At 35.6% G+C, this 16310-nt stretch overlaps 1 protein-coding gene across 3 annotated transcripts in view; it reads left to right on the forward strand.

Moving 5' to 3' along the window:
• The window catches only part of Kcnip4 (potassium voltage-gated channel interacting protein 4), a 479245-nt gene extending 465235 nt beyond the window's left edge, over window positions 1–14010 (forward strand). For all 3 annotated transcript variants that reach the window (XM_026403138.2, XM_026403133.2, XM_026403166.2), the window contains exons 5-8: window positions 10038–10145; window positions 11510–11614; window positions 12225–12287; window positions 13886–14010. In XM_026403138.2, the coding sequence (XP_026258923.1) occupies window positions 10038–10145; window positions 11510–11614; window positions 12225–12287; window positions 13886–13933 (324 nt within the window). In that variant the 3' untranslated portion in view covers window positions 13934–14010. The remainder of the gene's footprint in view (window positions 1–10037; window positions 10146–11509; window positions 11615–12224; window positions 12288–13885) is intronic.
• The last annotated feature ends 2300 nt before the right edge of the window (window positions 14011–16310 follow it).

Raw genomic sequence — 16310 nt, forward strand, 5'->3', positions numbered from 1 at the left:
TTATTCCATTATTATCAGATAGAATGCAAAGTATTATCTCTATTTTTTTGTTTTCTATTTACTAAGAGCTGCTCTGTGGCCTAAGGTATGGTATATTTTAGAAAATGATGCATGTGCTGCTGAAAAGAAAGTGTATTCAGTCATTGATGGATGAAATATTCTATACATGTCTGTTAAGTTTAAATTATTCATTGTATTTTTAATTTCCGAAGCTTCTTTATTTAGTTTTTGTTTGGAAGATCTATCCAGTGATGAGAGAAGCATGTTAACATCATGGAGTATTATTGTGTTGTAGTTTATTTGAAATCCAGAAGGATTTGTTTGGTGTACATAGAGGTTCCTTATTTGGGACATAAATATTTATGATTATTGTATTTTGTTGATGTATAATTCCCATAAGCAGTATACAATGACTTTATTTTTCCTTTTTATTAACATTGGCTTAAAGTCCACTTTATCTGAATATAGAAACCTATGCTTAGTTATGAAATCCATTTGAATGGTATGTTTTTTTCCATCCTTTTACCTTCAGTCTGTGAATGACTTTACTTATGAAGTGAGTCTCTTAAAGATAGCATATTATTGGGTCTGTTTTTTTAATCCAATCTGCTACTGTATGTATTTTCATTAATGAGTTTAGGCCCTTTTATTCAATGTAATCATTAAGAAAGGAATTTTATTTTCTGTCATTTTGATTTATTTGAGATTTTTAATTTGAAATAGTTTCGCTTTTGAGTGACTATTCTTCTATTGTAGTTGCTCCGTTTGTTGGTTTGTATTTTTATTTTTTATTTCTTCTTGAAATATTTTATTGAGTATGTTTTATAGAGCAGGCTTTCTAGTTGTGAATTCTTTAAACTTTCTTTTTTTACTATGAAATGTTTTTATTTCATCATAAGTTCTGAAGCTTAGTTTTGCTGGGTATAATATTCTTGGTAGGATCCCATTTTGTTTTAGAGCTTGGTATATATTATTCTAAGACCTCCTAGCTTTGAAGGTCAGTTGCGATCTGGATCGGTTTCTCTCTAAATTTGACTTCTAATTTTTCTCTAGCAGCCTTTAAAATCCTACCCCTATTCTGTATGTTAGTCGTTTTCATAATAATGTGCCTTGGTATGGGTCTGATGTTATTTTGCATATTTGGGATCCTGTAAGCCTCTTGTATTTGAATTGCTATTTCATTATTAAGGGTTAAAAAATTTTCTGATATTTCATTGAAAACATTGTGAATTCCTTTCATTTGTTTCTCTAAACCTTCATCTATATTGATCTTAACTTTTTTTTTTTTTTTCATGTTACACCACATATTTTGGAAGTTCCATTCATGGTCTCTTAACATCTCTTATCTAGGGTCATCTTTATTTTCAAGATTATAGAATTTGTCTTCATTGTTTGAAACTTTTGGTTTTATGTAATGGTGATGCTTTCCATTGAATGTTTAATGTGGTTTATTGATTCCTTCATTTCTAGAATTTCTGTTTGATATTTTTTTAGAAGCTTCATCTTTTTGTTGAAGTGATGTTTCACTTTCTGTATTTTCTCTCTGATATCATCCTTACATTGTCCTTTACTTCACAGATTAACCATAAATTTTCTAAACTCTTTCTTTGACATTTCTTCCACTGCAGTGTCAATGGATTCTGTTATTGAAGTATTTTGCTTTGTTCCCTTGTTTTTTTTCATGTTGTTTATGTCTCTTCCCATCAAAGAGTATGGATCTGAGGCAGTAGAATTTCTATCCTTTGGACTTACAGTGTCCCCAAAAGTTTCTAGTACATCAAATAATACCAATAACCAATCCAAACAATATATAGCAATTCACCAAATAGTTCCTGCTGTGGCTTCTACAATATTAATTGTCACAATGAACAGAAACAATATGATCAGTTATTGCCCACAGTAAATAGAGTAAGTTTGCAAAAGGTTTTATAATTTAGAATGGTGAACAGGGAGAGAACAGAAGAGCTATAGAATGTGACTATTATGAGGGAGGAGAAATGAAAATATAAGTAAAAAATTAAAGGAAGGAAGACTTTAAGAGAAACCAATAGAGTTTTGCTGTTGGTAGAAGAAAAGAGGAAGATAATTAGAAACAGATAAGTGAGAGTAAAGAAAAAAGGAGACATATATTTTAAAAAATTAAAAAAATAAAAGAATATAAAACAAGGCAAAACTATACTAAAACTGAACCATAGAAGACAACTGACTTCAAAAAATTCTAGAAATGAGTAAAAAGGAAACAAATAATAATATGTATAAGTGCCTCTAAACTATTAAGCTCACAACTAACCAGAGGAAAAAAGGAGGACAAAAAAAAGTTCTCAATGAAAAGTTAAGGAATTATTTCCATTGGAGTTCAAAAAAATTCATGGCTTCCCTTCTCAGCAGTATTAGGTAGGATGGACTGGAGTGTGATGTCTGCTCCCTCAGGGGGTGTCTCTGAAGAGTAAGAGGAGTTCTAATAGGCAGGGTTTAGGCCTGGGTATGCTCCAAGTTCTTTGTTGAGTGGTTATTAGTCTGCTCCTCCTGGGCCCAGCGGTTGCCACCCACACTGGGAGATCTTGGGTTTCACTTGTGTGGTGGAGGAACCAATCCTTTGTCTCCTTCACCACCCATAGACTCAGGTTCAGTCTCCAAACTCAACCACTCCATGCTTATTTTGAATTCCAGGCTGGGTGGTGTCCCTCCCAGCTGGTCCTTCAAAGTGTTAGACTGGAGGGGGAGAGAATAGCAAGGTGGGTTTCCAAGGCCTGTATTCCCCTGTGTAAATCCCTCTCAGTGTCTGACCCCCGCCTGGTTATTTAGGCATTCTCTATTTCATGCGGTGTGGTTTTACCAACCCTGCACTTTAAGCCCAGCTCAGGTTTGCCAGGGATCAGCCCCCACAGCTGCTGGCCCACACAGGGTGGCTGCAAATTGGCTCCTTTCTCTGTCCTCCTGCACCTGAGAGACTTGGCTCCTCTCCCAAAGAGTGGTAATGTATATAGCATGCCTTTCAGGCTGGTCCAGCAGTGTCTTTGATGTCTGATTTTGCCATACCCAAGCATGCCACAAATCTCCTAAATATGTGGGGTCTTTTAATCTCCTTATCCCTTCACTTTGCTCCCAGGGAGACCACTCCAAATAGCACCAGCACAGTAACAATATCATTAGGGATTTTTTCCTAATTTGATTATATCAATTCTCCTGAGTTCTCAGTCCAGAATTACAGTAAAATCCCCTTTTTATTTTTTTTCCACCCAACTTGCTAAGAAGTTGCCTGTCTGCTTCCTTGGTTTTGTGCCACAGAGCAGCCAGAAATGCAATTTTCTCTATTCTGTCATCTTGTGGGGAGACCTCTTAAATCATTTTTTAAATAAAATTTTTACTTTATATCAGTTTTACACTTATAGAGAAATTGTGACTACACCAGAGTGAGTTCACATGCACTTCACATCCAGTTTCTCCTGTGTTTAAATCATAAATAGTATATACTTCTCACAGTTAATGAACCAATATTGACACATTTATATTAATTAAAGTTCATGCTTTATTTTTATTTCCTTAGTTTTTACTTAATGTCCTTTTTATGACCAAGGATCCCATTCAGGTTGCATTGCCTTTAGTCCCATGGACACTTCATGGAGTCATAATGCCTCCTAAGGCCCTTCTGGATTGTGATAGTTTTTCAGACTTTCCCTGTTTTTAATGGCCTTGGCAGTGCTGTTCAGGTATTTTATAGGATGTCCTTCAGTTGGGATTTATTTGATGTTTTTTCTTATAATTAATCTGGTGTGATGTGTTTTGGGGAAGAAGACCTCAGAGGTAAAATGCCATCTTATCAAATAATATCAGCAGTACACACTATTAAAATTATTTATGACTGTTGATATTGACCTTGATCATCTGGCTGAAGTAGTACTTGTCAAGTTTCCCTACTACTATTACTCTTTTTCCCCTTTTCCCGAACCACACCCTTTAGATGGAAGTTATTATGCACAGCTCACACTTAGAGACTGGGGAATTATGTTCCACTTTTTCTTTTTTTTCCCACTTTTTCAATAGTCAATTATCCAACTAAGTCTTTTTCCTGGGAGACGTTTCCCCTCTTGGATATATATTAATGTATCCAATCATTTATTTATATGAGTATGAGATGATGGATATTTATAATTTTATTCTTTGTGTCATAATCCAGTATGAATTTACTTATTCTGTTGCTTACATTGTTCCAGTTTGGCCTCTGGGAGTTCTTTCTCTTGGCACCTACATCTGTTTGACATACCTCTGTTAAGGCTGTTATGATTAAATATAGATCTAAAGAGTCTAGAAAAAATTTTGCCTGGCACATAGAAAGTGCTCTATTGATGTTAGTGAGTAATGTTATTGATCCTAGTTAACATCTTTAATATCTGGTCATTCTCAGTGGCTGAGAAATTAATTTCTGAGATTTATTAATTAATATTTCTTTCTCTCAGTCTGTTGTAGTGCTCTTGGACCTGTAACTGTTGGAATTTCTTTTAGCTAATCTGATCTTCCTATGGTTTTCACACACTGACTCACTTTTTCTTCATTGAAGTTAAAGCCATTTTCCAACTTGTCTATATAGTAATTTAATGGCAAGAGTTATGACTTCCTGGCACTTCCAAATGTTCTATAAATGTTATTAGTAATTGAATTCCAATTACTGAGTCATTATTTCACCTCACCCCACAATTATGTTCTGTAAAGCCAGAAAAAGAGACATAGCATATATTTATATCATGCTATTTTGTATCATCTCAGCTCATTGCTTCAGTTCTAGTTAAAATGAGAGCATGAGTTTCTGACAGAGGTCTAGATTCAATTTCCATTTCTGCTTGCTCCCTGAGTCTGCCTAGGCTGAACCGCCTGTTTTCTCTGAGGATCTATCAATAAACTAAAGACCACAATGCACATTCACAACGGTTATATGGGGTGGCTGACATAAACTAATGCATGGGAACTGCCTAGCACAAGTTTCCACACATATCAACAAATTGTATTCATTATTACTATTAAAGTTCAGTGGTGCTGGGCTTCTCACCTACTAATTCCACTTCTTTCCTAAGAAAGTCAGTCAAAAATGACAGGAAATAGAGAAGAATGTTTAGTGCAGTGTCATTTATAGTAAAGAAAATTTGAAATCTAGGTATTCAGCAATGGAAGTAATTGTGAAATAAATTGTGATATATCCATATAACCAAGCAATGTTGCAAATTTCAAATTGCAGCTATTAGTAGAAACTAAAGTTAGGGATTAGTCTACAACATTTTAAAAAATAATAGAAGAAAAATTAAAAGGGAATATCTGAGTAATAACTTTAGTTTCTGGTGTATTATTGTGTTTATATGCATGTGCACACATTTAGTGTGGTGTGTGTGTGTGTGTGTGTGTGTGTGTGTGTGTGGTGGGTTCTAGTTCAAAATGTTCAAAATTCATATAATTGCATTATTAGATTAAACCATGTAAAATATTCAAATACAAGCAACTTCATGTAGTTCATCCTAAGATAAGGTTCTTCAAATAATGTCATAATGAATTTTTAATTGTGTAGTAAAAGCTTGTAATGTTAAGTAAAAAATATGGAACTCTCTCTATATATAATAATTATTTTATATGTATACATTACTATTACATGTTATTTATATATGTGACATTTACTGTAAATATATGCTTAGATATACATGAGAAAGACAAAATGGAAATGTTAAATGCAAATAGGTATTGGGATTGTATGTGAGTAAATGCTTCTCCAGTACAGTTTTCTTTATAAGATCAAGTATTATATTTTTATACATGTTTATTTTTTATTTGCATTTATGAATATTATTTTAAATTCATCAATTTTTAAAAAGCCACCAGTGATATTAAATCTGAGAACTTCCTTCTAGTTTAACTGAGTGTGACTATAATCATCTTCCAAGACAATATCTAAGTAGACATTATTGTATTTCAATAAGTATAAGGAAATTAGCTCTTTTATGTGGTAAAGTTAAGCCACAAATCTTGTAAGCATATTTCCTGTTTTTTTTTAGACATGTTGATATATTTTTTAGTGTCAAGTAAATGCAAACTTTAGGTAATAAATACCTGAAATTTTATCTTTCAAATATTTTCAATAGTAACTCAACCACTATGGAAGTTTGACCTATTCAGAGAGGTCATGCTAGGGAAAATAAACAACCTTAAATTGCTTTGTGAAACTATGAAAGCAAGCATAAAATAAGAAATGTACTGAACACATGAATGAACACTCTTCAGAGTCTCACTGCCTAACTAGTTAACCCTTCTAACCTTTGGCGAGTGACTAAGAGTGTTCTCATGTGCACTTTGTTGCAACTGTCCCCAAATGCATCATTCTCAGTCATGGTGGGCTTTGATTGACAAGTGGAGATTCAGGAGACATTCTGTAAAGCCTTAGCAGACGCATGAAGGTCAATGCTAGACAAGAGCAGTTTGTTATAAGAATCAGACCTCTATACCTTTTTCTCCTTTTGCCTTATAAGAGAATGGAAACTAGAATTCAGTATAGTTCTCTCACTGCCTTATCATTTGTATACATGAAGGAACAGATACAACCTTCTTACACAGATAAAAGTAAACATGCACAGTATTTTTGAAGAGGTTTTTGTTGTTGTCATTTTGAGTTTGCCACTTCCTGCCTGAGACATTTCAATCCCCATTCAGAAAAGCACGGACAAAACCCTGATAAGACAAATCCTGGTTTTTGTTTTCAACAATCAAAGATATTCATTCATTCCTCTTTTTAGATAACTATGTAGGGACTTGGGGTGAGGCATAGTGGTAGTGTGCTTGCCAGACACATGTGAGGCCCTGGGTTCAATCCCCAGAACCACCAAAACAACAATGACAACAACAACAAAAAACAAAATACAAAAACACCTGAACTGAAATAACTGCATCATTGATATCATTATGTGAGATCAAAGGAGGGGTTCTCAAAGATCATAGTGATCCTTTAAGAAGTTTCAGGGTTTGTAGTATTTAAGAGGAAGGTGTGAGTTGGATGTCAGAATGGGAATCAGCTTACTTTTGTTCACAAATATTAGAAAATCATATACCAACTGACAAAAGTATTGTAACAATGTTATTGGCTCACAGGAAGGATAAGATCAAAGATAGGGCTGGCTGTATCCTCAGGGTGAGCCCCTGTATAGTTGCAAGAAGATTATCTGCAGTCTTTGGTCTCCATGATTAATTGCTCCTGAAGCACAAGAAAGAAAAAAACATCTGTGTCCTCTTAGTCCTAGCAGGACTCCAAAAGTTCTGAGAATTGCTTTCACTTGGACTAGGTTCAATCATGTACCAACCACAATTCTAATTATCTTACCCAAATAGATGAAGTGAGTTTCCGGGTTTTGCCTAGGTCATGTTCTGTCACTAGAGCCAGGGATGGCATGAGCCTCCACAGAGCTGATGGAGCACCAGTAAGGATGAGAGGCCTGCTAGGCAGGCGAACATTAGAAGATCACACCTATGCTAAAAAGGCTATCCTTTTTTTTTTTTTTTTTTTTTTTTTTGGACTAGGGATTGAAGCCAGGGGCAATGTGTCACTGAGCTCCATCCTCAACACTTTTTAATTTTTTTTTTTTAATTTTAAGACAGGGACTTGCTAAGTTGTTTAGGACCTCTTTAAGTTCTGAGGCTGGCCTCAAACTTGTGATCCTCTTGCTTCAGCCTCCCTAGTCACGTCTATTAAATGCATGTGGCCTCACACCCAGTTTAAAAGAACTATCTTTAAATTTCTCACTGTGACTCCCAGGTGTTTTGTTTGGTTGTGAAGCCAATGCCAACAATGAATCCTATAAGCCAATGGTTCTAAACTGTGTTCCCTAGACCAGCAGAATAGGCAACCTCTTGGAACTTGTTTGACATGTAAATTCATGGGCACAGCCCCAACTTGGTGAATCAGAATCTCTGGATGTGGAAGCCCAGCCAGCTGTGTGGTAGCAAGCCCTCGACTCTTCTGCATGCTAAATTTTGAGAGCCATTGCATTAAGCATGTTTTCAAAGACCTTGTATCCTGCTCTCCATTTCAACTAATGACATGTAACTATTGCTTCATGATTTAAAGAAATGTATGATTTTACACTGAGCTGACGACCTCTTCTAGCACTTCAGTCATGTATTCACCTTTTAATAATGCTATTTTCCTATGCTCTGCAAGGACTATGGTACAACTTCTTAAAAAGCCAAAGCTTACAGTTGTACAAGTTGTATAGTGCAGAACTCAAGGGGTGTCATTGTTTCTTAGTTACGGTATATTAAATATTTCATTTCCAGGAGAAAGAAAATATTTTGAGGAAGGTCCACAGCATTAACTTTACATCATTGCAATCAAAATACCTGTAAAGTAAAACTTAGTGGAGAGAAAGTTTATTTTGGCTCAAGGTTTCAAAATTTAGTCCATGGTCAGTCAACTCCATTGTTCTGGGCCTAAGGTTATGCAGAACATCGTGGTGGAAGGCTGTGGTGGATGGAAGTTTCTCTGTTCCTGGTGAACAGGAAGCAGAGAGCAAGGGGAAGGGGTTGCAGGGAAGGTGAACCCTTCCAGGGCATGCCCCCAGTGACCCACCTACTCAAGTAATACTCCACCCGCCTACAGTTACCACCCAGTCAGTCCACTCAAACTAGAATGGACAGATTAGGTTATTATAACTGAATCATTTCACTTCTGAATATTCCTGAATTAACACAGGAACATATGCATTAACCATAACATCCTACCTTCCTTTAATTTGTACAAATCACCTCCTTATCTAGCAGCAGAACATTCTTCTTTCTCCTTAAACCTTTGCTTTTTACCTTTGCTATATGCCCTCCATTCCCAAGCAGCTGATGCCCACACAAAACTGTAATATGGAAATTCACTCATCTTCTCCCCTGTGAAGCAGATACTGGCATCTGTGCCATGTTCCCCTTCAACCTCCTGTGCCAGCTAAGGGAAAGAGCCTCCTCCTTTCACTCCATCCACCTGCATTCTGGAGCCCTCCCACCTATTTAGACTGTCAGCCCATTTCTTACTCTTGTTTTTAAGGTTCTTCCTATCAGTAATCAATATGCTCATTATTAGAAACCATTCTTGTCTCCCTCTTCTCCATTGAAAATTTTCCCATTAGTCTGTGGTGACCTCTGTGGTGACCTCTGGTCCAGGGAACACTGTTCTGTCCTCAGCAGCAGCCTGGATCAAGACGAACAGTCCCTTATAGGAAAAACCCTCTTTCTCCTTTATCAACTGCTTTTTAAGATGCTTTTCCAGTCTCTTCTTTTCCCTGTTTATAAAATATTAAGACTTTTTTTTGTGGCCTTCCTTGAATCCTCTTTTCCTCTCACCCTACATTCTATCCTGAATGAAGACAGGAAGTAGAATAAGCATATTGTCCAGGTTGTCTGGCTTCCAGCTCAAGCTCTTAGCCACTGCCCACATGTGATAACTTGATTTCTAGTTAACGAGTCTGATCAGTCTGCTGCTTATGGAAATACCACATTTATTGTTAGTGGCTATCTTTTACTGTAAGTATATTATGTGCATGCTTGTATTTTAAAAAGAGGATCTTGCTGGGTGGAGTGGTACATGCCTGTAATCTCAGCAGCTTGGGAGGCTAAGACAGGATGATTGTGAATTCAAAGCCAGCCTCAGCAAGGGCAAGGTACCAAGCAATTCAGTGAGATGCTGTGTCTAAATAAAATACAAAATAGAACTGGGGATGTGGTTCAGTGGTTGAGTGTCTCTGAGTTCGACCCCCAGCATCCCCTAAAAATAAAATAAAAACAGAATCTTTCTGGTAAAGTATATTCACTTGTAGTAGAAAGCCAATATCACACTCAGTTTCCTTATGAGAATGCTAAGAATTGGGAGAGCTTTATTCCTGCAAAGATCTACAAGAGACAAATAAAAACACTTCAGTCATTTTGCTAAATAGATTGTTCAAAATCCAGAGGGTTGTTAACTTTGCATCCATTAATTGAGAGAGAACTTTATCAGAGTTCTAAATTGTATTTTTGTTTCTTTTTAGGATTTCATCAAAGGTCTTTCCATTTTACTCCGAGGGACAGTACAGGAAAAACTCAACTGGGCATTTAATTTGTATGACATAAATAAAGATGGCTACATCACTAAAGAGGTAAGAGAAATGTCACCAACACAGCTCTCCTCTGGACCATTTTCATTTCTTCAAAATGTTGAACAATTGCAATTATTAATTTAAATTTTTTTTTCAGGAAATCCAAAGTATGTGGTGATAGAAGAGAGATGTATTCTAATTAAAAAATTTTAAATGGGTAGGACTAGTTTAGGATCAATCTCCAAAGAAAATATATAAGATTATACCTTTATTTCCTACAGGCAGTTATTATTGTAGTTGTTATTATCTTTTGGTACAAGGGATTAAACCCAATGGCTAATTAATCACTGAACCACAACTGTAGTAGCCCTTTTTATTTTTTGAGACAGAGCCTCACTAAGTTGCTTAGAGTCTCACTAAGTTGCTGAGTCTGGCTCTTAATTTGAGATCCTCCTGGCTCACCCTCCTGAGCTGCTGGGATTATAGGCATGCCCAGATACTATAGGCATTTTTAATACATACTGGGAATTGAATAAATACTGTGCTCAGAATCAGATGGGAAGAGATGTGTCCAAACCATGGGAGAATACTTGGCCAGTAACCCTTTTCTTCTTATAAAACATGACCCATATGGAAACAAGCAATTTTGCAATCATATGGATTGTACTCTGACTTGTGTTTCATGAGAATAAACTGATGCAATGGTGGATTCTCCAAGCATACTTCCAGGCAGGCTATTCATAGAAGACTCCCAGACCTAATGGTGTTAAAAGGACACACTACCTGAATCCTGGATATTCTCAGTTGCAATGAACATTATGTGGCTGCATCACAACAGTATGCTGATTTTACATCCTTTGGCTATATACCAAGGAGTGGGATAACTAGGTCAAATGGTGGTTCCATTCCATGTTTTCTGAGGAATCTCCATACTGCTTTCCATAGTGGTTGCACCTATTTGTAGTCCCACCAGCAATGTATGAGTGTACCTTTTCCCCCACATCCTCGCCAACATTTATTGTTACTTGTATTCCTGATAAACTGCCATTCTGATTGGCCTGAGATGAAATCTCCGCGTAGTTTTAATTTGCATTTCTCTAATTGCCAGAGATGTTGAATATTTTTTCATATATTTGTTGACCATATTTACTCTTCTGTGAAGTGTCTGTTTAGTTCCTATGCCCATTTATTGGTTGAAATCTGATTCATTTTGCAACTAAATCAAAATTGATTCTTACATTCTGATTCTGCTGCAAAAGGCAAAAAGCTGTTTGTTGGTTTTGCCTTTGGGACAACAAGAAGGCCTCTCATGAAGAATAAAAGAAGAATTTTAAAAATTTGAAACATTTTTGGAAAAAAATCTGTCAGTTTCTTATATTCTTTATACTTTGTGTACAGACTTGTGTGGCTCTTTTTTTTTCCAGGAAATGCTTGATATAATGAAAGCAATATATGATATGATGGGTAAATGCACATATCCTGTCCTCAAAGAAGATGCTCCCCGACAACATGTTGAGACATTTTTCCAGGTAGGAATAAAAACAGAAGTCAGGGAGGGAGGGAAACTAGGAGAAAATTTCCTGATATTTGCAAGCCACCATGATGATTCAAAAGAAGGCAAAGGAAGACAAGTTTTACTGAAAGTGACAGAACAATAGAAAACTTAACCATCTTGCTAATTTAATAATTTGAGTTTATTGTAACCCTGATAATTCATTGAACATTTATGATATCACTAAGCAATTCTCAAGTTTCACAAGTTTTCACTTATTTCCATTCAGTTTTCACAAGAATGTATGAAGTTATAAACCCTCATCTGTCCATTTTACAGACAAGAAAACCATGGCTCTAAAAGTAGAGCAAATTGTCTGAGCTGTCATGTTTAGAAAACAGGATTTTTTACCTAGGGCAGAATGACTCCAGATCTTCACATTGTACTAAAAAAAGAGCACAGCATGCAAGGATTTGGGCATATGATTTGTATCCTAAGAAACCTCAAGTTCCTGCTACGATGAAATTCTTCCACATAAAACAAGCAGATGAGCTTTCTTTTTATCCACTTTGGCCATTGGATTCTGGTGTAAGGGTAGCATAAAATTGAGTGTGCATAAAATGTTTTTTTCTTTTCTTCCTGAACAGAAAATGGACAAAAATAAAGATGGGGTCGTTACCATAGATGAATTCATCGAAAGCTGCCAAAAAGTAAGTACTGACAGGAAAAGAACTGCCCCTTTTGTTTCCATAACAGGTAAGCAACATGAACTGAGAAAAATATAAAGATCAAATGTCTTAACTCAGCACTCCTACAATGTATGAGAAAGAACTACTACTCTGAAAACAAGTGTCAATTTATACATTCATTCAATCAGCATTACATAATGCCTCCTTGAGTTAGGATAAGTACAAAGCCCTAGAGATACAAAAATTATATAAGGACTGTGTTTTGGTTCACCAAATCCTCAGTGAATATTCACTATTGACAATAAAACATAAGCAACTTGAATGGCTCTTCTCCTGGACTTATATTATATGTATATATCTATCATATCTCCATAGAATTAGAGTTTCAATATAGTCACATATGTATCACAAGTCAAGCTTATAACCTATTTCTAAAAGAAACATTATTGCTCTGGTATATGTAAGCAAGAAATGGCTTTTTAACTGAACCCAGTAAAGGTCTTCAGTCACAAAAAAATGCAGAATAGAAAGTTTCTCAAAGGAGAAATCTGTACATCTGGGAAATCCAGTGTTAGCTCACTAGAATTATTGGACTTGATGTGTAGGTAGAACCACAATTAAGGATTTTTAAACTAATCATGGAAACAAAGAAATTTTTTGATGCTTTAGGTTTTTTCCCTTACTTTTTATTGTTCTTTATCTTGCCTGATACATGCCTGTTTCTTAGATCATATTTCAAAGTAATGGTCTTTCAAAATAATTAACATGGTAACATTATCCTGCCTAATGGTGGTGTCGTTACTTGGTTTCAAGCCATTATTGGTTCAGCCACCATTTACCATGACTATAAACAGCTCACAAAGAACATTCACAAAATTGACAAGAGCTTCTAAAAAGTCCAGTCTGTCCTCATAGCTCATTTCTAAGGAATATGGTAAACTGAACACAGCCATGTGCAAGGGTTTCTCCTAACCAATCCTTTCTCTGATTTGAGGCTATTCATTTTTTCATTTAATTTTATTTATTTTGTGGGGCATAATTAATTTTTTTTACTGCAGTTTTATAGTTACACATAGTTGTTGGGTTGTCCCAACAAATTCATTTCATTTTTAGAGGCTCCTAAAGGCCACGCAGATTTAGCCACAACTGGAAGACACAGAAACAGAAGCACAATTACTGCAAATATTCATTCTTCTTAATCCACCATCCAGATTCCCATGCCCCAAACATCAATCTTGAGGAAGCTGGGGCATAACTCACACAGTTTCTTTGCGTCTGTATAAATCTCTGAGATTTGGCTACCTGAAATGTCAAAATTCTCATTTGCTCACTTTGAATTACCAGTGCCTCCTGGTTTCCATTTTGGCATTATCATTTGAGAAATATTCTCTATTAACATCAAGATTTAAATGAAGCATCTGAGCCTGGTACACTCAAGAATACATTAAGCAGACTCTCCTGGGAATCATGTGGAAAGTGGATAGAGTCATTTACATTTGCAAACAGTATGTTAGCTTTGGCATAGGAAGTTGGTGGGAGGAGGCAATACTTAAAAGGCACAACAGATAACTTACCATGGCAGATATGCTGAATTTAATCCCTCTGTTTCTCCCTTACAGGATGAAAACATAATGCGCTCCATGCAGCTCTTTGAAAATGTGATATAACTTGTCAAATAGATCCTCAAACAGATAAATGTGAACTACCCTACCACACTTAAGTTGGAGCTACCACTTTTAGCATAGATTGCTCAGCTTTACACTGAGGCATATTATGCAAACAAGCTTTGTTTTAATATAAAACAATCCCCTGAAGATCTGATTTTTTCCATTATAAATTTGCATCCTTTTCATAATGTCACTGAGTCCATGAGATGTTCTAACTCATTTCAAACTCTATGAATATTCAAAAGTAATAGAATTTGGCATATAGTTTTGATTCTTTAGCCATGGGATTATTGAGGCTTTCACATATCAGTGATTTTAAAATACCAGTGTTTTTGCTACACATTTGTATGTATTCAGTCCTAGGATTTTAAATGGTTTTCTAAAATATCTGCATCGGCATTTAATTTCCAAATTTAATTTCACTTAATTCCATTTATGTAACATTAACAAGATTACTACCAAAACTAAAAAAAACATAGTCCCAATCTCTATGTATCTCCCACCTTCTGTTAAAGACATTAATTTACTGGCATTTTTTATAACATCTAACAAGTTAGTTTATTATCAGATATCAGCATATGCCTAATAAAACTTATTTTAATAAGCATTTCAATAAGCATTTCTTAATTTTCCATAATGCATATTACAGCCAAGGCCATATATATATATATATATACATATATATATATATATATATATGAAATTTTGGATTTGTTCAATCTTACAGGTGGTTCATTTTCTATTGTGTCATTATGTGAAGTTCAAGAAGGTATGAAACTAAGGATGTTTACAGACATATGCAAAGGGTCAGGATATCTGTCCTCCAATACGTAGTAATACTTAATAACAAGTAATCCATAACCGCATTAAAGGCCGATTCATCTCCTTTCATCTGACTTCCTCACAGCATGTTTATATTATAAGCCATTCAGGGACAAAGAAACCTTGACGACCCCAAAGCTATTAGGAACAAACAGCAAGCAGAATTCACTTTGAAAGCACCAATGATTCTATCATACTGAGAACTAATTTCAAGATTTCATATAAAATGAATATAAATGCTGAATAACTCATTTGGATTGTACTATGATTTAGCTTATCATAAAACTCCAACAATTCAGATTCTTAAGTCAAAACTGTAAAAATTGCCACATTACCATAGATAAACATATCTTCCCTGTTTTGTAGAATATCACAAAGACCAAGAGGCTATAAGAGGAGGAAATTTGCAACTGTCTTTGCAACAATAAATCAGGTTATCTATTCTGGTGTAGAGATAGGATGTTGAAAGCTGCCCTGCTATCACCAGTGTAGAAATTAAGAGTAGTACAATACATGTACACTGAAATTTGCCATCGCGTGTTTGTGTAAACTCAATGTGCACATTTTGTATTTCAAAAAGGAAAAATAAAAGCAAAATAAAGTGTTTATAACTCTACTGTCTGTTATAAGTCTTTATTCTAACATTATTTTTAAATGATGTTTTTAATCTAGTACAATCGTACAGCATTGTCTAAATTACATATCTTTGGTTGGTGTTGAATACTAAGAAGAAAAATCTAAGCAAGACCAGTGGGCAGGCAGCTGTGAGACTATATAAAAAAGGCAATACAGCCAGGAGTGGTGGGGCATTCCTGTAATCCCAGCAGTTTGGGAAACTGAGGTAAGAGGATCCTAAGTTCAAGGCCAGCCTCAGCAACCTCGGAAGGCCATAATCAACTCAGTGAGACCCTGCCTCTAAATAAAATACAAAAAAAGGATGAGGATAGGGCTCGGTGGATTCAATTCCCAGTACCAATCAATCAATAAATAAAATGAAGTGGGCATTGCAAAGAGGTTAATCCAGGTGTTTGAGGGACAGAATAGGAAAGGGCATTCTTAGATGCTTCTGAGATTTAAGATATTTGCTTCCATGTAAAGCAGTGATTTCACATCTCCATTCTTTGTAAGTATCATTCTTGTTTTGGATTTAGTACAGATACTCAAGTTCATTATAGCCTCTCTTCTTGTCAGTAAGACAGGTCTCATTCTTGTTTTCTATTTCTCTTCCTCTATGTCTTCCTTTTCCAGAATGATCTAGAGTCAGCTATGACATCAAAAATTCTGAACTATATCTGTACACTTTATCTTTTTTGTTTATTCTGGTACCAGGGATTGAACCCAGTAGTGCTCAAACACTGAGTCACATCCCCAGCCCTATTTATATTTTTTTCTTTTGAGACAGGGTCTCACTAAGTTGGTTAGGGCCTTACTCATTGATAAGTCTGGCTTTGAACTTGGAATCCTCCTGCCTCATCTCCTGAGCTGCTGGGATTATAGGCATGCAATAAGTTATATCTTAAAATTTCTTATAAAATGCTAAATTAACTATTAAACA

Source organism: Urocitellus parryii, chromosome 10 (assembly GCF_045843805.1).
Source record: "Urocitellus parryii isolate mUroPar1 chromosome 10, mUroPar1.hap1, whole genome shotgun sequence".
NCBI lineage: Eukaryota > Metazoa > Chordata > Mammalia > Rodentia > Sciuridae > Urocitellus > Urocitellus parryii.